Source organism: Notamacropus eugenii, chromosome 2 (genome assembly GCF_028372415.1).
Source record: "Notamacropus eugenii isolate mMacEug1 chromosome 2, mMacEug1.pri_v2, whole genome shotgun sequence".
Classification (NCBI taxonomy): domain Eukaryota; kingdom Metazoa; phylum Chordata; class Mammalia; order Diprotodontia; family Macropodidae; genus Notamacropus; species Notamacropus eugenii.
The window spans coordinates 431917748-431944152 of record NC_092873.1 but is presented as its reverse complement, the minus strand read 5'-3'; the positions used below and the strand labels follow the sequence as shown (position 1 = coordinate 431944152).

The 26405-nt window shown below is 38.5% G+C and overlaps 1 protein-coding gene across 2 annotated transcripts; it reads left to right on the top strand.

The window, feature by feature from the left end:
* Nucleotides 1–1192: 1192 nt before the first annotated feature.
* On the top strand, nucleotides 1193–25212 carry LOC140529374 (apolipoprotein R-like). Of its 2 annotated transcripts, XM_072647983.1 has the most exons (4): nucleotides 1193–1514; nucleotides 22050–22214; nucleotides 22961–23136; nucleotides 24816–25212. In XM_072647983.1, exons 1-4 carry the CDS (start codon nucleotides 1427–1429, stop codon nucleotides 25038–25040), a joined length of 654 nt encoding a protein of 217 aa, XP_072504084.1. In that variant the 5' UTR covers nucleotides 1193–1426; the 3' UTR covers nucleotides 25041–25212. The 2 variants fall into 2 exon arrangements, with proteins under 2 accessions (XP_072504084.1, XP_072504085.1); XM_072647984.1 differs by lacking the exon at nucleotides 22050–22214.
* The last annotated feature ends 1193 nt before the right edge of the window (nucleotides 25213–26405 follow it).

Genomic DNA, 26405 nt, shown 5'->3' with positions numbered 1-26405 from the left:
AAGGAGGAAGGCTGGTCATGTGATGAAAGTAAGGGAAACCAGGGGAGCAGCTTGGCACTTACAAAATGTAAGTACATCTGTAGAATGGGTAGATTTTCTGTGCCGGATCTGTGCGAGAACATATGTGAGATTCCCACAGGATGAGGAACTATATATGGACTGTGAACAGTACTGAGAGAAGGAATGGTCCACTGATGAGATCACAGATCCAAAGAAGTTCTATTTCCAGGACGATTGCCTCCAAATGAGGAGGTGTGACTTCCTCAAGGAAGAACTCTTGGGTGTCATTTTAAACCTATCCCTAAAGATGTGAGCCTAATATTAGCACAGCAGATAGACTTGGAGTAAGGAAGATCTGAGTTCAAATCCTGCCTCAGACACCATCTATGGGATTCCAGAGAGGTTGTGGTAGATTTCTGTCCATTGTCAGAACACTCCAAGGTAAAAACAACTACTGGTTAGGCAGAGAAAATAGATCTAAATTTGTGTACCTAGAAAAATAAGGAAAACAGCAGAGGAGGGGAAGAGGGGAGGGGAGAGGTTGTTGTTATTGTGTTGGTCCTTTGTTTTTGAAAAAGACCATGATATCAGAAAAATGGTGACATGATTTGCACTTGACTTTGTTTTGAGTGAGGCCGGGCTGTGCAGGTCACCAGCCGCACTTTCTCCTTCTAAGTCGTCTGGATCCAGTAACCAGATATTCATCAGGATGACCAGAGATGGCCCTGCAGGGGAGAGGGGGAGAGGAGGGGAGCAGAGGAGGGGCCAATCTACTCCCTAATATATCGTTTGGTAAGTGTTCTTAAGTTCTTTCACCTTTATAAACTTTGTCTACCCTAACTCAATTGAAAAATGCCAAGTGACTAGACGGGCATCTCCTTGTCTTTTTACCTTAGTGTAGTGGAAAGACTCATTTTTTGAGTCAAGGTTTGTGTGCTGTTCTCCATTCTCCCCTTCTTAAAGCCTCAGTTTCCTCTTCTGTAAAAATAAAGGGGTTGAAGCAGATTACATTAGGCTGCCTTTGGTTCTAAATCCTAGTATTCTGTGAGCAACCTTTAAGTCTTGGTATCTACATTTTCCCAATGCAAGCTGTGTTTTTGCAGTCTCACCCAGGGGGTTCAAGCCAGATCCCTCCACCCAGCTCTCTGGGAGGCCCGGGCTTACAAGTCTGGGCCCCACCCCTCACTGCCTCTTTCCCGCACCTGCGCTAGACTCCGCTACTCCCTGGGCTCAGAGCCTTGGCCCCACCCTTGGCCCGCCCTCGTTTAGCTAGGGACTAGGAGCCCTGGCTGCTCACTCCTTGCCAAAGAGGAATTCCCAGAGACCAGAGACAGCGCCTCTGTGGACGCTCTGCTCCTCTTTCCATCCCGGGCGCTCAGCGTAAGCTACCTCCAAACCTTGCTGCTGTCCTGGGACGGTGCGCGTCATGAGCCCCGTGTCCCCCAGTGCCCCCCGGGCGCTGGTGCTTCTCGGACTCTTGTCACTGCGGCTGTTGTGCCTATCCGCAGAGCCGGGTGAGTGGAGGCTTGGGGCCACCCTGGCCACCGGGCAGAACCGCTTACTGTCCTTGGGCAAGGGAGAGAGGGTTGGAAGTGAGTTCGTCGTCATGGCAACCAAGAGGGACTTGGGGATAGAAGGCGTATAGAGTATTTAAAATGTGTGTGACAGTGGAGGTTTCCTTTGGACACTGTCTCTAAAGTATCTCGCCAGGGTGGCTAGGTTTTAGAGACGAGGGGTGGGCTAGGTTTTGATTAATAGAAACTCATTTCTATGGAATTTTGGAGTTGGCAAAGTGCTTTCCCCACATTAACCCTATGAGACAGGTAGTGCAATTATTATCACCTCCACTTTACAGATGGGGAAACTGAGGCTTAGAGAGGTTTAAGTGAATTGCCGACAGGCTCCTGACTCCAACACCCCGAGACACCAAGCTGCCTCAATGGGTTAATAAGGAAAACGCTTTTTGACGTAGTTCCAGATTGTTCTCCAGAATTCTTGGGCCACTTCACAACTGCACCAACAGTTCATTAATGTACCTGGCTATTTGCAACATTTTTCTCCTTGAGCTTGGAGCTCTGGACTTTGGTTATAATGTTTCTGGGTATTTTCATTTTCGGATCTCTTTCAGGAAGGGGTGCATTCTTGCCATTTCTATTTTACCCTCTGAATTGAGGGCAGGTTTTCCTAATAATTTCTTAAAATATGATGTTTAGGGTCTTTTTGTATCATGGCTTTTGGACAGTCGAATAATTTTTAAATTATCTTTCCTTGATCTATTTTCCAAGTCAGTTGCTTCTCTGATGAGATGTTTTACATTTTCTTCTATCTTTTCATTCTTTTGACTTTGTTTTATTGTTTCTTAAAGTCTCATTGAGCAAAAATCTGTTTTGCCTCTAGCCACTGATTGCTTTGATCTGCCCTCCCTCTTATCATCCCTTCCTTTGTCTTGGTCTCTTCCTCTCTTACTTCCCTGTTGGGTAAATAGATTTCTGTGCTCAACTGTTTGCAAGCATCCAGAAAGTAACCATTCAAATACTACAGAGACACAGTCATGATCAAAACATTTAGCAGCTCCCACAGTAAAGGAACAGATGGATGGACAGATAAATGGAATTTGTCTATAATATTCCTAGGAGTTTTCATTTTGGGGTCTCCTTCAAGAGGTGATAGGTGAATTCCTTCCATTTCTATTTAGGTATGTGTCTGCTGTGTTAGCCTCTCCTTGCTAGGTTGAGAAACTCTTGTCACCAAGTTGGCTACAGGATAATGCATTCCTTGGAAAATATTATTTATTTTTTTAATTACTTTTTTAAAAAATGCTACAATGATCCTCATTTATTTTTTTTTCTTCTTTTGGGGAAGGATCCCTATGACATGCCCTTTTCCTTCCCTAATTATGCACCCCCCCAAAGAAAAACAGCCTTCTAAGAAATAATCCTAATGAAACAAAGCAGACACAAATTGGTGGTCTTAAAATGTGTATCTCAATCTTTACCTCAAGTCCCCCAACTCTGTTTCAGGTAGTGGGTAACTTTTTACTATTGATTCTTTAGCATCACAAGTCACATGGGGCCCACAAAACTCCTGCCCAAGCTGGATTAAAATGTACTAGGAAAAATATTTAACAAAATAAATGAAAATGCAATAAAATATAGATAGTGTTAATTTGTGGTTATCTAAGCTAATATGCAACCCACAGCAAGGATCATTATGTCTGTTTAAGTGACCCCTTATTTGATTTGAGTTTGAAATCACTGCTCTTCAGTAGTGGTTGGCCATTGTCCTGATCAGAGTTCTTAAGTCTTTCCAGACTGTTTTTTCTTTACAAAACTCTTTACAAGTTATATAAACTGTTTTGGTTTTGCTTATTTCATTTAGCATCAGTCAATCAGTAAGTCAATATTAAGAATTTACTGTGTGCTAGACACCAAGCTAAGGCCTGGGTATACCAAAAATGTGGGAGTGAGCAAAAACACTCTGCTCTCAAGGAGGGAATAAGGGAGAGAAACCATGAAAATATCTAAATACATACATCAGTTCTATAGAGGGGGTATGAAGGTCAGCTGAAAGAAGAAAACATCACTTACATACAAGTCTTCCCATGTTTCTCTGAATACATCCCTTCTTTCATCATTTCATTATTTCTCATATCTTATGACTTTTTCAGCCATTCCCTTATTGGTGGGTGCCCTTTTCTTTTCAATTCTTTGCACAGCACAACAAAAAAAAGTGCTGCTATAAATATTTTTGTAAATATGGATCCCTTTTTCTCTTTATTTGATATCTTTTGGTATATACACATAATAGTGACATTACTGAATGAAAGAGCACGGTTTTTTTTCAAGGGATTTGAAAATTTCTTTCCAGAGTGGCTAGACCAATTAATTCAATAGCTCCATCAATACTGAAATAGTAGTATGCCTATCTTCTCATTGCCCCTCCAACAACTGTCATTTTTAATCATATTTGCCAATCTGAAAGGAGTAAAGTAAAATCTCAGAGTTATTTTAATTTGCATTTCTCCATCACTGGTTTAGTATTCTCTGTGTGTGTGTGTATTTTAAATATAACTTGATCATTTGATTTCTTTTTTTGAGAACTGCCTGATTATATCTTTCAACCTTATCTATAAGAAAATAGCTCTCATCTTATTTATATATTGTAATCACTTCCTTTTTCATCTTGGCTATCATACCTTTATCAGAGTAGCTTGCAACAAAGACTTTTTCTCTGTTAACTCTTTCCTTTTTCATTTGAAGTGCATTGGTTCTGTTTGAATCAAAACTTTTAAATTTTCTATAAGCTTTAATTGCTCATTTTCTTTTGTGATTTTCTCTATCCCATATTTGATAGTGAATTCTTCCCCTGTTCATAGTTGTAAAAGACATTTCTTTCCTTACTCTTAAAAGATGTATCCATGTGGTGCTTGTTGTGGTATATAATGTGAAAAGTTGATCTAAATCTAATTTCTGCTATAATACATTCCATTTTCCCATCATTTCTTCTCACATCATAAGCCCTTCCCCCATCTTTAAATTTAATATTATAGTACTACATTCCTATGCTCATGGATATTTTATAAGTACTCTGTTCTACTGATAGACTTTTAATTTAACTGATACCAAATGGTTTGAGTAATTGCTTATTTTTGTAGTTTCAGTTCTGGGACTATTAAACACCTTCCTACTTTTTTTTCATTATTCCTCTTCCAGTTCTTGACTTTTGTTACTTCAGATGAATTTTGCTATTGTTTTATTCTAGATAAACAGCAATTTTTTTGCAGTTTGATATAATACTATGTTAATAAATTAACTTTTTATTATATCATACTTATTATACACACATGAACTAATTATAGACAATATTTCTTCAATTATTGATTAAGTAACACTTTCTTAGTAATTTGTTTTCCAGTTTCTCAAATGCTGGATAATTGAGTTCCACTGTTTCTGATTCTCCCTTGTATAGTCACTTCCATTGATCTACTACCCTATTTTTTTTTTAACAAATTCCAGTTTTTATGTGTGTTTCACATGAGCAATCAGTTGTGGTGTTTTAGTTTCTTATTCAACCTGTCACTCTTTTTTTTGGTTCTATTGGATGGTTTAATCCTTTCACATTTAGAGTTGTGAGAGTTAGGTTTGTATTTTTCTCCATTTGTCTCTAAATTTTTTTTTTCAAATTATGATTTTTCCACCTCTTCCTCTATAAAGAGAGTACTTTGCCTCTTCAGTTATTTTTTAGCATAATCTGTTTTAAGGCAACCATATTTCTACATGGTTTCTTCCTGTCATACTCAAGCTTCCCTGCCCTTTCCTATTTGTTACCCCTTTCCCTAGTTGAAGAGTTTTGCTTGACTTGGTTCCTTCTTCTTTCTTCCTTTGACTTAGTTATCTAGTCTTTTTTCTCCCAGTTAAGTAGTCAAGAATTCCCCTTCTTTTTCTCCCCCTCAACATGTTTTTATTTGTTTTCAATTTTCATTTTCTGTGCCTTTTTCTCAAAAGGATTTTCTTTCCTTTTTCCCTCCATTATTCATCTTCCTTTTCTGTTTACCCTAGACATTTTCCCCATGATTCATGCCCCTTATACTGGTCAATTCTTTTTCCTTGTCTCCTCTTCCCTTTACGTACTCAACCATTCTGCAATTTACTGCCAGTAATAACACTGATTTCTATAGATGGGATGTTGTGAGGTTTACTCCATGATATTTCTGCTTGAACTTCTGCTTTCACTAGTGATTCCATGCATACTTTTAGAAAGAAATTTCATAATTCTCTCTCTGTTATCTTTTATTATACTATTGATTATGGTATTTATTTACAAATTCCTGCATTTCTGTTGTCTGGGGTATTTAAAAAGCAGATGGTTTGTTCAAGTCTAGGCAGGTAGGTGCCACACTCGATCAAACACTGGAATCAGGAAGACTTCAAATCTACCCTCAGATATTTATTAGCTTTGTGATCCTAGATAAGTCACTTAACCTCTGTTTCCCTAGTTTCCTCAACTCTCCAAAGGCTTGGTGAAAAAAGAGAATGTGTCTGACTTCAGAGATGGGCCTCTTCTAAACAGTTTCTATTTTATTGCCTTGTTGATCTTGCTCACCGGTTTTTTTTTTCCTGATGTGCCTCACTTATAAATACCAGTTCCTACAGGTAACAGCAAGGACAGAAGTATCACCTCATGGCAGAAATTTTCTATTAACCTTACTGTGCAGGCCATTATCCATGGCCTTTACCATATTCATTCTGCCTCTCTCTTCCTCAACTGTAAAATGAAGATAATAATAATACATATTTCTTAGGGTTGTTATAAGGATGAAATGAGATACTATTTGCAAAGTGTTTAGCACAGTGCCTGGCGAACAGTAGGCACTTAATAAATGCCTCTTTCCTTCCTTCCTTAATTGTAGGAATACTTTAAACATCCTCTTTGTATTGAATGTTCATTTTTTTTCACCAATGTTTAGTTTGTTTTTGCACTAATGTTTCAAGTTGGTCACCTTGGGTTTCATCTACAGCACCTTTGCTCTTTGGAATTCATTCTTCCATTCTCTCTTGAAGCTTGTTCTGGGTACAGAAGAGTCAGTTTTATGTTATTTGAATTTCTATTATATTGTCAGTCTTTCTCTTGGTAGCTTGCAGAATTTGTTGTTTGTCATTGTAATTTTTCAGTTCAACTAGTGTGTGTTTGCTGCATGGGAATATTTTTTCCTTGGAGGCAACTGGTAGAGTCCTTCAATTAGAACTTTATTTTCTGTTTTCAGAAGTTTCAGGTAGTTTTCTTGTATTCTTTCTGGCATTACAGTTTCCAGATGTTTTAACTCCTCACATTCTTCAAGGAGACCTATAATGCTTACTTTGACTCTATGCATCCTGTCTTTGATATCAACATGTTTTACTTGTATGGACAACATGTTTGCTTTTAATGTCATTCTTTTTGCTTCTCTTCTTCCAACTTATCCTTCACTCCAATGTATTTGTATTTTCAACCAGTTCTAATTTTTGTTCCTTTGGTGAGGTTTGCCACTATGGTTTCAAGTATTTCTATTCTACTGATTATTTCTGCTACGCAGGCCATAAATTCTCCTTCTACATTTCTTAGTTTCTCTTTTAAACGATTAAGGAACGTCTTGCTGTGTTTCTATGCTCTTTTGGTTCTCTGCAGAGTCCTTGTTCTCATTAGGGGTTGATTCATTTCCTTTGTCTTGCAATATTTATTCAAAGATGTCTGGAATCTTTTACCTAATCTGGATGCCGTATTCCCTTTGGTTATTAACATCTTCCCTATTGGCTTATCCACTATTGCTCAATGTCTTCAACTGAGTTTTCATCTACCTCACATCTCTGATCATTTCAATCTTTTCCCCTTTTATTCTCCTATTGCTTTCTTTCTGCCTCTTCCCCTTTTGCTTGTGATTTTCTTGGGGCCTGGACCTCAAAGTTGGCTCAGTCTCCTCCAAAACCAAAGAATTCGCATTTCAATGGCTTCAGTCTCTGCCCCAAGTCAGTCAGTCAATAAACATTTATTAAGTGTCAATCACTGTGCTACATCCTAGGGATGCAAATAAAGGCAAAAGAGAGTCTCCTTCCCTCAAGGAGCTTACAGTCTTATGGGGGAAACAACATGTAAAAAACTATGTAGAAACAAACCATCTACAAGCTAGACTCATTATCATTAAGAGTGCGAAGGCTATGAAGAACTAAAAAGGAAGGATTCCAAAAGGCTTCATGTCAAAGGTAGGGTTTTAGAGGGAACTTGAAGGAAATCAAGGAAGTCAGATGACTTTTAGAGGAACAGAACTGACCCCAGATGGATTCCAGTCCACTTTCCCTGAGGCTTAGTGGAGTATGTACAGTAGTACATACTACACATGCTGGAGCCTTGCCCCGGTGATCTCTGTTCCTTAGTTCTTCAGCTGAATTCTGTTCCAGGACAAAGCACTGCCATTCTGAAGTCCCAGTCAGAGCCATTTTCTAGGGCCCCAGCAGGTGGCAGAGGAGAGAATTTAATCCCATTGGAAGCCCATGGGTCATCTTAGCCTGGTCCTGCTAGAGCATGGCAACCAAGGAAGGAGAGAGTGCTGAGCCTTGTCTGCTGTTAGTTCATTGGATTTTTACCCCTTTGGGGTTCTAGGTGTCTTCTTCATCTATTCCATAGAATTCATACATTCGAGAGGTTTGAGAGATTGCAGGGATTGGAAAAAGTGTCTAGTCCTCTATCCTGTGGGTCACATAATCCAGAATTATCCTTTAAGCCTAATGTAGTTTTCCTACTTGTCTCTTTTAATCATGTCTATCTTTACTGTTGCCTTGAGATCATTATTCTTCTACCTGTTTTTTTTTTTAGTTCACCTGAAGCATAATAACTTTTTTTTTAGTCTTTTATTTTAACTGTGAGAACATTTATGTTTCAAGTAAGTTTTTTATAAACAACATATTATTGGGTTCTGCTTTCTAATCCATTCTTCTATTCTCTTCCTTTGTATGGGTGAGTTCTTTCTATTCACATTCATGGTTATGACTATTAATTATGAATTTCCTTCCAACTTATCCTCTTATACTTCCCCCATTTTTGTCCCTTGCTCCTCCCCCCCCCCCCCTTTTTTTTTAACAAGGGAGAGGACAGTAGTGAAAGAGGAGTATGGTAATGACCTATAATAGGAACAATCTGTTTTTGTTTATCACCCTTTCTCTCTTCCCCTTGGCCAAAGCCCTTTCTCTGGTCTTTACCTCTTCTTTTTTCCATTTTCGTCCATACATAGCCTCTGAAGCTAAAGGATTTTCTTTTTGCTTTTGACTCTTTCCTCTTCAATATTATCTTTCCTCTTAAAACCCCTCCTTTCTTTTCCCTGTTCCTGTCTATTTTCCTATTAAGTTCAATGTGTTTCTGTATTAAGCTCTTCAAGATGGTATTCACATGTATGTGTTCATGGCTCCTTTCTTTAGCTCAGATAAGTGAGGTTTGTGTGGTACCCACTTCTCCCACCCCTTCTGTGTCTGTATGTATAATCTTCTCCTTGCAATCTATTTGTGAGAAATAGAAAAGTTCACTCCCAAGATCACTCCCTTCCTCCTCTCTTCTTTCCTATTATATTCCCTGTCAGGTGTCTTATGCCAGACTACATAGCTTCTGAGGGTGTGTAGTCCTGGGATAGTTGAAGGAACTTATTCTTTGGATTTCTTGGTCACTGTTCAATCTGGTACTCTTTATATATTATAACTAGAATAAAAGTAGGAGAGTTGAATTTTTGTGTGACTTACCATACCACCATCTTAGCCAGACGTCATTATATCTTTGATGTAGTCAGACATCCAGTACTCCAATTCCATTAGGTATCTGTCAGAGTTAATAGAGGGAATGCTACTGACTTTGATACAATCTGTAATAGAACAGGGACTCTTAGGGACTTGCTTTAATGAATACATAAGAATTATTGATAATTAACATATCAATTGGATTTTTGTATAAGTTGTTTCTTAAGTGCTCAAAAGTTTGTTTTTTGCCCCCTCTATATATGTAAGAATAGGAGGAAAGCATTAAATATATCATCTATAATCTTTTTTTTTTCTATTCACTTGCTTGGTAAAATTTTACCACAAAAAGAGCAAAAGCAGACCTTCATCTAGCCAAATGATAACACATTCTAAATTTGGAAGATTCGAATTAATACAGTTAGTATTTGGACACTATTTAAGGCTCTGTAAGGATTAATTCATGGAATCCTGTTGACCCTGACAGAATCCATTGTAGCTTGATAATCTCTGATGGCTCATTTTAATAAATCTGTAAGAAAGTTTTATCAGTAGTATATCAATTTTATATATCAGTAGATATACAGACTAGAGCACTCCAACAAATTTTATCTTTTAAATAGCAATGTTTGCATTTTATAAACTACTTCTTCTTTTTTCATTTGATACAGAAAAAATTTCTACAAAGCACTTAATAATAATTATGCAGTTTCATTTTTATATGCTCTTTTGTTAAAATGGCAGAATTTTGGAGATGAGTTTCTTTAAATTTTGCATCAAAAGGGAAAAATCTAAGCCTTGAATAAACAGCACAATTCTCTTCCTGCATATAAGGTATTAGTGTCACCTAAGGGCCTAAAGAGGAAATGTTCTTGACTTTATGCGTATCTTTATAGGGAAATGTCCGGGTGAGAAAAGTCTAGAAATGGGATACTAATGTCCATTGAATACTGTCCATGTAAGTTGTATCCATGGCATGTATAAGTATATACATAACCAACTCGAGGAGCAGCTTGTATATGTGGCTAGATTCTTGCCCACCCCTTTGCAAGGGAGATTGATTCCTGCTTCCATAGAAACAAGAGAACGGGTGAGTTATTGAATCATTGCAACCAAATATGGAAATATCCCTCCAGGAACATCACATGAGGATCATCTATTCACCCTTGCTTTCTGCCAATAAATTCATTCTCCCACGTTGCTTCATAGTAGGGGTGGCTGTCAGCAAAATTTAGTCTCAATTCTGGTGTTCCAAGTTTATGAAGTAAGATGGGGCACCAAAAAGGGGATTACCTTTGAGTCAGGGCAGGCATAGCAGGTCCTCTGGACACTATCAGAGAAAAACCACAATGACGGTAAGTAGGAAGTAATGCTTCAATCTCACTTTTAAAAGGCACAGAGAGCCCTTCTGAAGCAAACAGCTCAGGAGGATAGATACGTAGAGAGTGTAAAGATGGAGATGTGACGGTAGAGGGAGGCAGGAACTGTGGGGAGGAAAATGGGGTGGAGAAAGGGCACAAAAAGACCCTTAAGTAACTTTGGATTAATATTGGGAGCACTGAGGGCAGCACGGACCCGTAGCAGCCAGGCGAGTGCTTGGGGGGCAGGAGTTCAGTTCCTATTTTTCTAGGATTTTGGAGGTGGGAGACCAAACAGACTCTTAGCCAAGCCACCTTTGTCTTAATTCATTAACATAACAACATTATCTCAGAGTTATCAGCAACACCTTAGGGTTAGTTCATTAACATGATGCTTTGCTGGTCTGTTGGGGTCTTCCATTAGGAAAGCATCTGAAGCTTACAGACCAAGGGCACTTAGCAATACTGGACTGAGGGGCCATTACATTTGGGCTCTGCTGGCTTCCCATCATTTAACACAGAGTGAGGATGTGGCCTCAGTTAACTTATTTAGGAGGTATTTGCTAATAGCTACTATGCTCCCCTACTGGAGGAGACGGTTTGTAATTGTTATGCTCGGTTAACTTTTGGGACACGTTGTAAATGGCATCTAAGATTCCCTTTGCAATTTTTCTACTTTTCTGACCTTATACTAGCTACTTATAACCTTAACTGCTATACTAACTTGGGGGAGAGAGATTAGGCAGAGGCACCAGAACAATATGTAATATCACCACAATGGGTCATGGGACTGACTGCTCTGTTTTCTCAGAAGGAAGAATTAGATCCTCTCTTCCCTCCCTCTAATATTACTGGTCTAGAACCATAGCTTGTTTTTTGTTTTTTGGTTTTTTTAAGATTGAAAAATTTGCTGTGCTGGCCACCACTTCTTTGAGAGGAAGAGAACCCAAGCTCATGCACACCAGTTTGATCCCTACTCCCCAAATGGTAGTTTCAGAAAAGATCATCACAAAATGTGAGAAGCAAGTAAATTCATTTGCACAAGCAGATGGCAAACAGGAATTAGAAAAATTCTACAGGTTAAAATGTTTAAGAAACTACATGAGTGAATAAGCACCATAAATGGAAGCTTGTATTCAGCTGAGGGGCTTGGGGGAGGGGGGAAAGAGACACAGAAACAGAGAGAGACAGACACACAGAGACAGAGTAAGACAGATACACAGAAAGACAGAAACACACACAGAAACAAACACAGAAACAGAGACACAGAGACACAAAGAGATAGAGAAACACAGAGAGACAGAAACAAAGAGACAGACTGAGAGAGAGAGATTCTCATCCCACCTAAGGGGACATTCCTTGAAGTCTTCAGGAAAGTAAGGTTGAAATTAGGGACATGTGGAAGTGCTGTCTTTGCCTACATGCCTTCCAAAGCCTGCCTCTCTCCAAATGTCTTGAGTCAGTCTCCAAGAGACTCTGGAACCGTACATATCCTCTCAAAGCTGGAATGAGGAAAGTCTCTGAAATTTTCAAACCAACTTCAGCACAAAGCAACAAGTCATCATGCTCTCCAGAATGGTTGGATCAGCTCACAGCTCCACCAACAATGAATTACTATTCCAACTCTTCCACATCCTCCCCCACATTTATTATCTTCCTGTTCTGTCATGTTAGCCAATCTGATAGGTGTCATGTGGTACCTCAGAGTTGTTTTGATTGGCATCTCTCTAATCAATAATGATTTAGAACATTTTTTCATATGACTACAGATATCTTTAATTTCTTCCTTGGAAAACTTCCTGTTCATATCCTTTGGCCATTTCTCAGTTGGGGAATGATTTGTATTCTTGTACATTTGACTCAGTTCTCTATATATTTCAGAAATGAGACCTTTATCACAGACACTAGATGCAAAAATTCTTTTCCAGTTTTCTGCTTTCCTCCTAATCTTGGTTGCATTGGCTTTCGTTCTACGGAAACTTTTCAGTTTAATGCAATCAAAATTATTCTTCTTGTACTTTACATTGCTTTCTATCTCTTCTTTAGTCAAAAATTCTTCCCTTCTCCATAAATCTGATAAATACACTATTCCTTGCTCCAACAATTTGTCCATAGTATCAATCTTTATACCTAGATTATGTACCCATTTGGACTTTATTCTTATGTACAGTGTCAGGCATTTGTCTCTACCTAGTTTCAGTCATACTGTTATCCAGGTCTCCTAGCAATTTTTGTCAAACAGTGAGTTCTTATCCCAGAAGCTGGAGTCCTTGGGTTTATCACAAACTGAAGTATATCCAGAGGAAGTCAAGAAGGATGAAAGGGAACTGGAAAGCATACCATTTGGGAATTGATTAAAGATTGGGAGTCATTCATTATACTGGAAAAGAAAAGATTTCAGGGATTGCTTTCAAGCATTTGAAGAAATGTTTGTTACATGGAAGAACTGGGCTTATTTCTCTTGGCAGAAACAGGAACACTAGGTGGAATTTTCTGAAAGGGAGATTTTGGCTGGCTATAAAGAAAAACTTCCTAACAATTTAAATGTCCAAAACTGGGATGAACTATTTTATTCTCCATCCTTGAGGGTCTTCAGATCAATTATTATCTTCTATCTTAGCATTAACTTCTGTAATTCCATTAGCATAATGTTTTGTAATTCATCTCTCTCTATGCCTCCTAAACTCAATGTCATTCCTCACACCTTCAGTTCCTCTACCCCTCTGCATTTTCTCAGGCATTACCCTTGTTCTGACTTGGCTTTCTTTGCTCTCCAACCTTCACTCTATAGTTGACAATTCAGCTCTACATTCCTCTGCTCTTGAATCATTTCACCATTCACCCCTTGCCTTTCCTTCCTTTCCAAACTTCAGCCCCAAGATATTCCCATTGTTTGACTCCTCCACATATCATGCAGTAGCTGAACAGAGCCAGGAAAGTCACTCATGCTGACTAGATCAATTGTAGACTCATGTCATCCAGTTTCAACTGGGCTCATGCTGTAGCCAGGCTTTAATTCCCTGTCTCTCTCTCTCTAAGGAAACCTGTCTCAATCTTTTTTCTTCAAGCTCCTACTTCTACTTTTTCTCAGCTGAGGGCCATGCCTCTTTACTGGGAAAATTAAGAATATTGAGTATGAGCTCTCTCTTCTTCCTCTTTCAATTCAAAACCCCTTTCCATAATCCTCAGCTCCATCTTCCTCCACCCCAGTCTTTGTGATGCAGGTTTCCTTTATTCTATTTCCTCTTATTTTCTCCAGAAGAACACAACCTCAACATCCTTGCCTACCCCAATCTCTAATCTTCAGCCTTTCCTAATCTACCAGTTCCTGTCCTCATGCCTTAAAACTGAAAGTGTCTCCTTCATCCCTTAAATTCCTATCATTCTATATCTTTCCTCCACTCCTCAACCCTCTAGGAGAGTTTGTCTACACTTTCTGCCCTCTCTTCCTTTCCTTCCCTTCACAACACTTTTTCAATCTAGTTTCTGCCTACAGTGGTCAACTGAAATTGCTCTCTCCAAAGTTACCTTTGATTTCTTAATAAACAAATCTGATTGTCTCTTTTCAGTCTTCATCCTTATTGACCCATCTGTTGCATTTGGGACAGCTGGCCAACCTCTCCTCTTGCATTGTTTCTCTTCTCCAGGCTAACTTGGAGGAGGGAGATTAGTCAGAGGCACCAGAACAATATATAATATCACCACAATGGGCCATGGGACTGACTGCTCTGTTTTCTCAGAAGGAAGAATTAGATCCTCTCTTCCCTCCCTCTAATATCACTGGTCTAGAAGCATAGTTTGTCCTTTTTTATTTTAAGATTGAAAAATTTGCTGTGCTGGCCACCACGTCTTTGAGAGGAAGAGGACCCAAGCTTATGAACACCAGTTTGATCCCTACTCCCCAAATGGTAGTTTCAGAAAAGATCATCACAAAATGTGAAAAGCAAGTCAATTCATTTATACAAGCAGATGACAAATAGAAATCAGAAAAATTCTACAGGTTCCATAAATGGAAGCTCTTACTCAGCTGAGGGGTCTTGGGGGAGGAGGGAGAGAGACACAGACACAGAGAGAGACAGAGACAGAGTAAGACAGAGATACACAGAAAGACAGAAACACACACAGAGACAAATGCAGGAACAGAGATGCAGAGACAGAGACACAAAGAGATAGAGAAACAGAGAGACAGAAACAGAGAGACAGACTGAGAGAGAGAGAGATTCTGATCTTACCTAAGGAGAAATTCCTTGAAGTCTTCAGGAAAGTAAGGTTGAAATTAGGGACATGTGGAAGTGCTGTCTTTGCCTACATGCCTTCTAAAGCCTGCCTCTCTCCAAATATCTTGAGTCAGTCTCCAAGAGACTCTGGAAATGCACATGTCCTCTCAAAACTGGAATAAGGAAAGTCTCTGAAATTTCAAACCAACTTCAGCACAGAGCAACAAGTCATCATTGCTCCCCCACCAATTTTGGGTCTTATGCAAAATGCTTCAGGCTTGACTGGAATCTCAGGTTACACAAATAACTAGAATAAATATGATTTTCTTTATAATACCTACAAAGAGGCAGATGAAATCAAAGATATCAAATTTGGCTAATGAATAAAATTATTTTAGCTCAGTCACACATTTAATATAGCACTTTATTACTAAGATTTCCAATAGGAAAATGAAAACAATTAGATATATTTGCCTTAGATGGAATCCTCCAGCAAGTCAAAGGCAGACTTGGAGAAGAATCCAAATGGCATAGCACTTCATTTCCCTGCCTTTAGTCTCTTTGAGATGTAGGTGGTGGTTTTTGTTTATTCTTGTTTTTGTTTTTTGTTAAGTGGAAACCTGATCCCCAACCCTTGAAATATCTTTACAATTTCATTACTTTCTAATTTAAATCTAGTTGCCTTCTTAATTTCAACAAATCTTTTTCTCAGAGATATGTTGCCCATCACCAGAGATTGATGGAAAAAACCTATGCTTCAACAATGACTGCCAATATACAGCCGGGAATTATTTTACATTTCATTGTAAAAGTTCCCATAGACAGAGTATATGCCAACAAGAAGGCACATGGAGACCTGAAATATCCAAGTGTCAAAATAAAGAAGAATTTGGTAACCACAACTGATTTCTAAGTCATAAGGCATTGCTAGCTTATTCACATTTTTTAGATTTTATTAATTTCCTCATGGTCAAGGTGATGATGGAACAGTTTTTCTACACAGGAAAAAAGGGAAAGCTTCTTGATGAGGAAAAAAGTTTGTTTAACACAGAACACTTGGAGTATCACATTAAGTTTGGGGCACCATGTATTAGGAAAGATATTTTTATTTTTTAAATTAATTTTATTTATTTTCAGTTTTCTATAATCATTACCATATAACTTAGATTGTTTTTCCCCTCCCTCCCCACTCCCTTCCCTCTACCTCCCAGAGATGGCATACAATTTATATAGGTTCTACACATACATTCCTTTAAATACATTTGCACTATAGTCAAGTTGTGTAGAAGAATTAAAATGAATGGGAGAAGTTATATAACAAACCAAAACGTAATACAAAAGAAAATGATCTCCTATATTCTGCGATAGAATTCCATAGTTCTTTCTCTGGATGTGGAAGGCATTTTGCCTTAAAAGACCATTGGGAATTTTTTAAGTCCTTGCATTACAACGAAGTTCCAAGTCTACCAGAAAAAACTCTCTGCACTGCAGTTGTTGCTGTGTACAAAGTTCTCCTGGTTCTGCTCCTTTCACTCAGCATCAGATCATATGCTCCTTTCTAGGCCTCTCTGAAGTCTTCCTGTTCATCATTTCTTATAGTGCAATAGTATTCCATTACATTCATATACCATAATTTATTCAGCTATTCCCCAATTGATGGGCATTCCCTTGATTTCCAGTTTTTGGCCACCACGAAGAGTGCTGCTATAAATGTTTTTGTACACATGGGACTCTTTCCCATTTTTATGATCTCTTGGGGATACAGTCCTAGAAACGATATTGCTGGGTCAAAGGGTATGAATATTTTTGTAGCCTTTGGGGCATAGTTCCAAATTGCTCTCCAGAATGGTGGGATCAGCTCATAGCTCCACCAACAATGAATTAATATCCCAATTCTCCCACATCCTCTCCAACATTTATGATCTTCCTGTTCTGTCATGTTAGCCAATCTGATAGGTATGACGTGGTACCTCAGAGTTGTTTTGATTTGCATCTCTCTCATCAATTGTGATTTAGAGCATTTTTTCATACTACTAGAGATATCTTTAATTTCTTCCTCTGAAAACTGCGTGTTCATATCCTTTGATCATTTATCAATTGAGGAATGATTTGCATTCTTGTACATTTGACTCAGTTCTCTATATATTTAAGAAATGAGGCCTTTATCACAGATACTAGATGCAAAAATTCTTTCCCAGTTTTCTGCTTCCCTCCTAATCTTGGTTGCATTGGGTTTGGTTGTGCAAAAACTTTTCAGTTTAATGTAATCAAAATTATCTATCTTGCACTTCACATTGCTTTCTATCTCTTCTTTAGTCAAAAATTCTTCCCTTCCCCATAAATCTGATAAATACACTATTCCTTGCTCCACCAATATGTCCATAGTATCAGTCTTTATACCTAGATATGTACCCATTTGTACTTTATTCTTGTGTACAGTGTCAGGCGTTGGTCTCTGCCTAGTTTCTGCCATACTGTTATCCAGTTTTCCCAGCAATTTTTGTCAAACAGTGAGTTCTCATCCCAGAAGCTGGCATCCTTGGGTTTATCAAACAGTAGATTGCTATATTCATTGCCTGCTGTGTCTTGAGTACTTAGCATATTCCCCTTGTCTACCCTTCCATTTCTTAGCCAGTACCAAGTGATTTTGATAATTGCTGCTTTATAATACAATTTGAGATCTGATAGAGCTAGGCCACCTTCCCTTGCATTTCTTTTCATTAGTCCCCTTGATATTCTGGACCTTTTGTTCTTCCACATGAATTTTGATATTATTTTTTCCAGTTCTAGGAAATAATAGGAAGGACAATTTTAAACTGAAGTATATCCAGAGGAAGTCAAGAAGGTTGCAAGGGAACTAAAAAGCATACCATTTGGAAATTGATTAAAGATTGGGAGTCATTCATTATACTGGAAAAGAAAAGATTTCAGGGATTGCTTTCAAGTATTTGAAGACATGTTTGTTACATGGAAGAACTGGGCTTATTCCTCTTGGCAGAAACAGGAACACTAGGTGGAATTTTCTGAAAGGGAGATTTTGGCTGGCTAGCTATAAAGAAAAACTTCCTAACAATTTAAATGCCCAAAACTGGGATGAACTACTTTGTTCTCCATCACTGAAGGTCTTCAGATCAATTGCTATCTTCCATTTTAGCATAACCTTCTGTAATTCATTAGCATAACCTTTTGTAATTCTATCTCTGTGCCTCCTAAACTCAGTGTCATCCTTCACACCTTCAATCCCTCTGCCTCTCTACATTTTCTCAGGCATTGCCCTTGTTCTGACTTGACTTTCCTTCCTCTCCAACCTTCACTCTATAGTTGGCAATTCAAAGCTACAGTCCTTTGCTCTTGAATCACTTGACCGTTCATCCTATTGCCATTTGTTCCTGGCCAAACGTCAGCCTCAAGTTATTCCCATTGTTTCACTCCTCCACATATCATGTGCTAGCTGAACAGAGGTAGGAAAGTCACTCCTATTGACTAGATAAATTATAAACTCATGTCATTCTATTTCAACTGGGCTCATGCTATAGCCAGGCTTTGATTCCCTGTCTCTCTCTGTAAGGAAACCTGTCTCAATCTTTTTTCTTCAAGCTTCTACTTCTACTTTTTCTCAGCTGAGAGGCTTGCCTCTTTACTGAGAACATTAAGAATATTCAGGGTGAGCTCTCTCTTCTTCCTTTTTCAATTCAAAACCTCTTTACATATTACTCAACTCTATCTTCCTCTACCCCCAGTCCTTGACAATAACATAGCCTTTCTTCTTGCCAAGTCAACTCTGATACAAGTTTCCTTGATTCTATTTCCTCTTCTTTTCTCCAGAAGAACACAACCTCAACCTTCCTGCCCACCCCAATCTCTAATCTTCAGCCTTTCCTACTCTACTGGTTCCTGTCCTCATGCCTTAAAAATGAAGATGTCTCCTTTATCCTTTAAATCCCTATCATTCTATATCTTTCCTCCACTTCTCAACCCTCTAGGAGAGGTTGTCTACACTTACTGCCCTCTCGTCCCTTCCTTTCACTTCACGACCCTTTTTCAATCTAGTTTCTGCCTACATTAGTCAACTGAAATTGCTCTCTCCAAAGTTACCATTGATTTCTTAATAAACAAATCTGATTGTCTCTTTTCAGTCTTCATCCTTACTGACCTATCTGCTGCATTTGGGACAGCTGGCCAACCTCTTCTCCTGCATACTTTCTCTTCTGTAGGCTTTCCTGAGCTACTTTCTCCCTTTGGCTCCCTACCTACCTGACCACTTTCTTATAATAGCATATAAGAGCTTATAATAAATGAGTATACTTGTGCAAAACTCATTCCCTGTCGTTCATTTCAAATCCCAGAGACATTTCAAACTTTACATATTCAAAACAGAACTTGTTATCTTGCCACCAGACTCACCCCCTTCTGAATGTCCCTATTTCTATTGAAGGTTTTTCCAGCCTCCCAGGTTAGTAACAGAAAGGAAGAAAATAATGAATTATTAAGCACCTATTATGTGTGACACTCTACATTAGATGATTTACAAATATTATCTCATTTGATCCTCATAACAATTGGGGGGGGGGCAGATGGATGCTATTATTAAGTCTCTTTTATCATTGAGGAAACTGAGACAGATAGAGGTTCAGTGCCTTGTCCCAGTCACACAGAAAGTAAGAGTCTGAGGCTCCATTTGGACTGAGGTCTTCCTGATGCCAGGCCTAGTACTCTATTGACTGTGCTCTGTAGTTTCATATCATTGTGTATGCCTCACTCTCCCTCAAGGAGCACATCCAGTCAGCTGCCAAATCTTGTTATTTCCACTTTCACAGCATTTTTTACACCTATCACTTTTCTCCATTCACCTACTTTATATTTACACAGCTCACTTCAGCCTTTCATTGTCCCTCCTACAGATGCTGGCAATTACTTCTTAATTGGTACTGTGCTAGGCATCAGGATTTAAAATACAAAAGCTCCACAGTCCCTGCCCTCAAGGAGCTAGCTCACATTCTATTAGGGAAGGCAACAGCCACCTGTGTGTAGGTAGATATGAGGATATGAGATGTATGTTAACGTATATAAATACATGTCTATAAAAAAAATGGAAGCTAAGCTTAAAGGAGGGTCATATTATCTAGGAAGTGGCAGAGGTAGAATTCAAACTCAGATCTTCTGACCTTCCTGTCTGTTATTCTGCTACTAATTTGACTGAATCATAGACAAGTCAATGAAAATGCTCCTAGATTGCTGAGGGTTTTAAACCTCTTTGACTTCCAATACCTTTATGACTTAGGGACCTCTTTCCCACAGAACCAAGGAAGAAATCTTTAACATTTCACTTGGTATTAAAGATGCTACAATTATCAAAGTCCTAACATTAAAATCCCTCATTAAAGGCTATGTAATGGTTTCCTCCCATACCACCACCCCACCCATACACATATAGTCTTTTTCAAGTGGGCATGTAAACCATTGGTTTGCCTGAACATTTTTTCCCAAGAGCTCCATTCCAAAGAATTAAAGTAAAAATGCATTCTTGTAGGGTAGGAATGCATGCTTAGAGTATTCAAATTTACTCAAAGTCTTCTTACATATTTGTTCTTAGATTCAATATTAATGTCTACCAAGGATAAGTGCTATGTTACATCACAGTCCTATGCTTGATACTACTTGTGTGACTGTGGAAAAGTCATTGACCTTCTCTGGCCTTCAATTTCCTCATCTGTAACAAGGGAGAAATAGGATAGGTGGCCTAAAGAGCCTCTACAGTCCCTTGCTGCTCTAGAAATATGGTCCTATCATTTATCACTCAGCATCAAAGAATGACATTTTGAAAGCTGGAAAGGAGCAGAGCCGCATCCAATCTATCCCATTCACAAAAGGAATCCCATTACAAAATAGCTGACAAGTGGTCATCCAGCCTCACATGAAGACCTCTCAGGAGGAGAATCCCACCACATTTTGAGGCATCTAATTCTACCCTTGGAGAACTTGAATTGCTGGGAAGATTTTCCTGACACCAAGCCTAAATTTGTCCATCAGTAACTCCCACCCTTTACTCCAGTTCTACCTTTAGGGGCCAAGCAGAACATATCTAACCCTTATTCTAAATAATAATGTTAAGATTCCAGGCCTTTTAACCTTAGGCATCCTAAATTCCTGTGCCTTGCTGGAAAGTAGAAAGGTTTTTAAAAGTTTAAAAGGTTTTAAAAGTTCTGTAAAAGGAATGGGGTGAGAGAAGAAGGAAGACTGTATTTTTCTCACATCAAGCTCTCTTCAAACTTGCAAGTATTTATGATGGGATTATTATGTGTAAGGTAAGAGGCACTGTGGCTTGGTGCAGGGTTTTTTGATGCTTGTAGTTTTGTAAATGCCTTGCAACAATAGCAAAAATGTATTTCACACTCACAGGTTAATTTAATATACCAGTATATTTAATTTAATTTTAATGTACTATATTTATTATATAATATTGTATTCATTAATGTACCAATTTAACATACTCAAATACACTTTCAATATATTTAAACATACTTTTAATGTACTTAATTTAATATACTTAGAGCACCACTGAAAAATTTTTAGTTCAAATCCCTTGGACTACTGTCAAAAACTCCCAAGGAGTTTACAGACCACTAAATGGGAATTACTGGCATTGTGAATAGACCCAGAAGGTCCTGGGTTAAAGTCCCACCCATGGTACGTATTAGTAGTATGACCACAGGCAAGTTATTTAATCTCCTGGAATGCCAGGAAACCAAGACCTTAAGTTACAGATGAGCTGTTGATGGGTAGAGGGAATTTCTACAACAGAACTTCCACCAGGGTAAGACAGGTTGCTTACTCCCCTCCCACCTCTCCACCAATATTCAGGGTATTGTAGTATTGCAGCAGTAATAATATGCAGCCCTGCCTTCCAAGAGTTTATATTACACTGGGAGGATACATGTAAACCAAGGAAGAACAGAATACTGGCACCTCAGCAATCCAGAAAGACTTCCCTAATCAAACCTCATCCTTCTGCAGCCTTAATCTGGGAATGATGTAGGAGGATGCCACTGCAATGGGGAGTCAAGCCAAGCGATCCTATTGGAGACCTTGCTGAAAGGAAAGGATCAAGACCTTTCCTAGATCCTCTGGTTCTTATTCTTGTCAGTGATAAGTAGAAAAGTCCATAAGTTTTCTTAACTGACATCATTCTCAGTCTTCCTCTTCTCACTTTCATGTCATCCTAGACTGCAGATCACCTAAGACCATTGCAAATGGGAACTATAAAATAAGTAATGGACTTTTTGAGGTTGGTGTGGAATATTCATGCCATGATGGATATGTCCTGATTGGAGAGGCAAAAATTACCTGCGGGTATTCAGGATGGTCACATGCTTTCCCTCACTGTCAAGGTAATTCCAGCCTTATTTAATAAAAAGAAGGAACCAAGAAGGATCTTGTAACAGAGTTTCTTCACCTGTGTGTGATTACATTTAGCACTTTACCTCTCACAGTGTCTTTTGGGGATGTGACAGGATTGGCAAAGGTATTGGCAGGAGCAGATGGAGTAAGGGAGCTCCTGATTTAATATCAAATTTCTAAGAAGTATCAGATATTTGCCTGAAAGTCATATGTGGGGTCACTACTGTATGATATGATATATAATATCATGTGCAATGCATGTTACTTTTTTGGGATTCATCCTTTATTAGGTAGTAAAAGACAATAAATGTTTGCAGGTTAAATTTAACAGTGGCCATCTGAGCCAAAACCATTCCTCAAAGTAGAGTCAAGAGAGATTCAGATGCTGCAGAGGGTTTGCACATAATATATGTTACATGATATATTACATATAAATATAAAACTATGTGTGTCTTCATAAAGACACATATCTCTTTATTTGTTTTTGTTGTAATCAGAGAACCCTATCTAGTAGGTAGGTTAGTTCCCATTTAATGAGAGGAAAATGAGAGAAAGGAAGGGGAAATGAGCTGCCAAAGGTTCTTTAGAATTCAAGCTGATGAGGGGAGATGAAATAGAAAAACCACTAGACTTCAAGAATACTTTAGGCATATTTCTTTTCACTTTCATTATTTCACCTTATGATTCCTTCCATCTGAGAAATATAAACTACTCAATGAGGGTGTTTTTGTTTTAGTTCTTTGTCCAAAACCAGAGATATCAAATGGAAAAATGTCTTCAGAGAAGATTTGGTACCACAGCAATGAAAATGCCGAAGTCCATTGTTCCCCTGGCTATTATCGGGTTGGCCCTCAAGTGATCACTTGCTCAGAGAACAGATCTTGGATCCCACAGGTGCCCAAGTGTGAATGGGTAAGTAATGCCTATGTGGTTAACTTCTTCCTCATATTACCCCCTCCATGAAATATAGGAAAATGGGCAAGGTCGTAAGGTGTGAAATGCCCACAGGAGAAGTAGTAATATAATGCCCATAGGAAGGAAAGCACATGAATCATAACTAAAAAATTATATACCTGTAGATGTTAATTTTTGAGATGTTTGAAGTCACAGGAATTACTTCTTTCCTCTTTGAAGCATCTTGCTGAGTTGGGAGTAGATAAAGGTGTTTTCTACGTGGTAGCTAGAAAGTCTCTCCCAGGGCACACTAGTACTTCAGCACAACCAGCCCATGGAGTAACAAAAGCCTTTAGAATACCCTAAACTAAGACTACATCTATTCTTCTGACTCCTTTTGTCTTGTATTACCTCAGAGTCTATAGTCCAGACAACGACCCATCTTGGGGGGTTCAGAAAATTCCTTGTTAATGCTGATAAATTTCTGGTTATAAACTTATGTCCCCAAAACTCATTTCAGAGATTCTGGAAGACCACCCTCTTAGGAGCTATTTAGGAGTAGTGGCAAAAGATCAACCTGCTCTAAAAATCCTTTCTTATTACCATGCAAATATAGTTGTGGCAAGAATAAAAGCTTGAATACCAACTACCTCTAGGCTTATACCCCTTAAAAATCAATGAAAGAGAGAAAAGGCCCATACATACAAAAATATTAGTGGCAGCTTTTTGTATTTTCCCCAAACTGGAATCAAGGGGTTAACCTCCTATTAGGGAATGGATTAAACAAGTTATGGTATATGAAGACAATGAAATTTTATTCTTCCTGTAAAAAAATGACAAAAGAGGGAGATTCAGAGGAAATTGGGAAGACCTCTATGAACAGGTGCCTAGTGAAGTGAGCTGAACTAAGAAAACAATTTTACAATGACAACATTATAAATAAAAATAACTTGAAAGGCTTTAGAATGCTTATCAGTGCAATGGAAAACCCCAATTTCAGAGGACTGAAAATGAAGCATAATGATCTATCTCCTGCCAAAGGGGTCATAAAATTAAAATGCATAATGAGGCATACATTTGGAGCCATAGTGGAAATATGTTTTGCTAGACTATGCATATTTTTTACAAGACTTTTCTTATTCTTTTTAATTGTTAGGTTGGGGAGGAGGAGGGGAGCGAGAGAATAAATACTAGTAAAAAACAAAACTTTAAAAATCAAACAAAAGCTAGGTGAAGCTAGTTAAATCTGAATTCCTGGTTTAATCATGCTGGTAATTTTTGTAGCTATGTATCTGCCAGCTCAAATCTCAGCATTCCTCTTACAATATACAAAATGGAAAATTCAGAATCTCAGAAAGTATCATCCAGCTTGTCCCAGCTCCCCATGTACTTCTCTGCAAGAGGTGACATGGCTTCAGTTTGGGTTGTACAGCTACTTGTACCAATTTCCCTTCTCTCCCCTTGCTCTCGTCCTTAGATCCAGCTTGCATTCTTGCCAGTGTCTTCTTCCAGTTACAGTTATCCATTGCTGTGTCTTGGTTCAATCCTCAAAAGAAATGCTACTCAGATCCCAAGTAACTTCTCCTCCTTCCTGTTCTTCAGGACAGGAAAAATCTTGGCACAGACCTTAAAATAAGCTCACGCTTTCCCCCAAATGAAACCCTTTCTGAAACCATCTCTTTGTTTCCATTTTTTAGAAATTCCCTGAAGGCTGTGAGAAAGTTTCAGCAGGCTACAAGCTTATGCAGTGCTTCCCAAATTCCGAGGATATGAAAATGGCTCTGGAGATACATAAACTGACCCTGGAGATTGAGACGTTGGAACTAGAGATAAAGAAAAAAAGAGATGCTAACCAGAGCCATAACCACCATCATAATCCCCACAAAATGGAAAAAGATCCACAAACCCACATTCATGACTGAAGCTGTTCTGTAGGTCCTCATTCATGGCAATAAATGGCTGTACTGGGAGAGTTTGCTAATGTGTTTTATGCTGTTGAAAATCAGAAATTGATGATAATTTGATTTGCAGTAGTCCAGTCTCCTAGACTGAGCAGCATAGCTGGCTACTATAAATAAAACTATTAGAATATCACATTGCATTTGTTGTCATTAAACTCTCTTCTATTATAGGATGGGAAGACCCTCCTCAAATCTGTAGAGAATAAAGCCCACTCTTCAAAGTTGTTTAGCGGGAGTGGTGTGACATAGTATAGAATGTTGGCTGGGAGACCAGGAAGATCTGGATTCACATCCTTCCTCAGACACATACTGGCTGTGTGACCCTGGGCTAGTCTCATTTGGGTTGATTACGTTGGTAAAAACCACAAGTCCAGCCCCTATCCCTCAGGGGTTCTGAGGCTCAAGAAGTGACATGATATACTGGCTTATAACCAGCTCTTGTCCACCCCATACTAAGGATGAGGTAGGCTAGAGAAAGTCACTTATAATTTCACTCTACTGCTAAATACTGCTTTAGGCTTCCAATGTAGGTAAACCATGTGATTCTTTCCAGGCTTTCCTCAAAAGAACTCTTGAATGGAGGAGTTGACCACAAGAAATACTAGTAAGAACAAGATGAAAAAAGGGAGGGTGTATGAAAAGGGTAAGGAAATTTACTTGGTAACTTTGTTGTATATTTTACAAGGAATAGCAAATTTTTCACAGTGTATTTACAGTTTTTATTTTAATTGTACTCTGTTATGGAAATCCTTGTTTTATTCCAGAAATTTAAAAAAATTAATTTTAAAATTAAATTTAAAAAAACTTTTGAAAGAACAACAAAGGTTTGATGATCATGCTTCCATCCTTGCAGGAAATATGAAAAGTGAGTAGGATTGTGCAGCACGCTGCAGAGAATGCTTGATGTTTGTCCTTTCTGCCATTGTCATGTAATTTTTGTTTTTGGTCCAAATGCAATTCTGCCAAAAAAAGACAAAGGGGCTTGAAGACCCTCTCCCCCCTTTACTCACTAGAATCCAATCCTTAACAAAGAAGGACTTCATGTAAAAATAAAGAGAAACAATTCCAAGAATTAGAGAGGAATCCTGATGTGTCAGGAGGCTGGCAGGTGGAAGAGTCTCATCTGGAGGTGAGAAGGGAGAAGAGCCACTTAATATTTGGAGCTAAGAATATAAAATCAGTATGAGGCTCTTCTTGAAGAAAAAGCAGGAGGAAGCAGCTGCCTGCCCTCCAATCAACCAATAAGCATTTATTAAGCACCTACTATGTACCAGATGATACAAAGACAACATTGACCCAAGCCCTGACCTCAAGGAGTTTCCATGA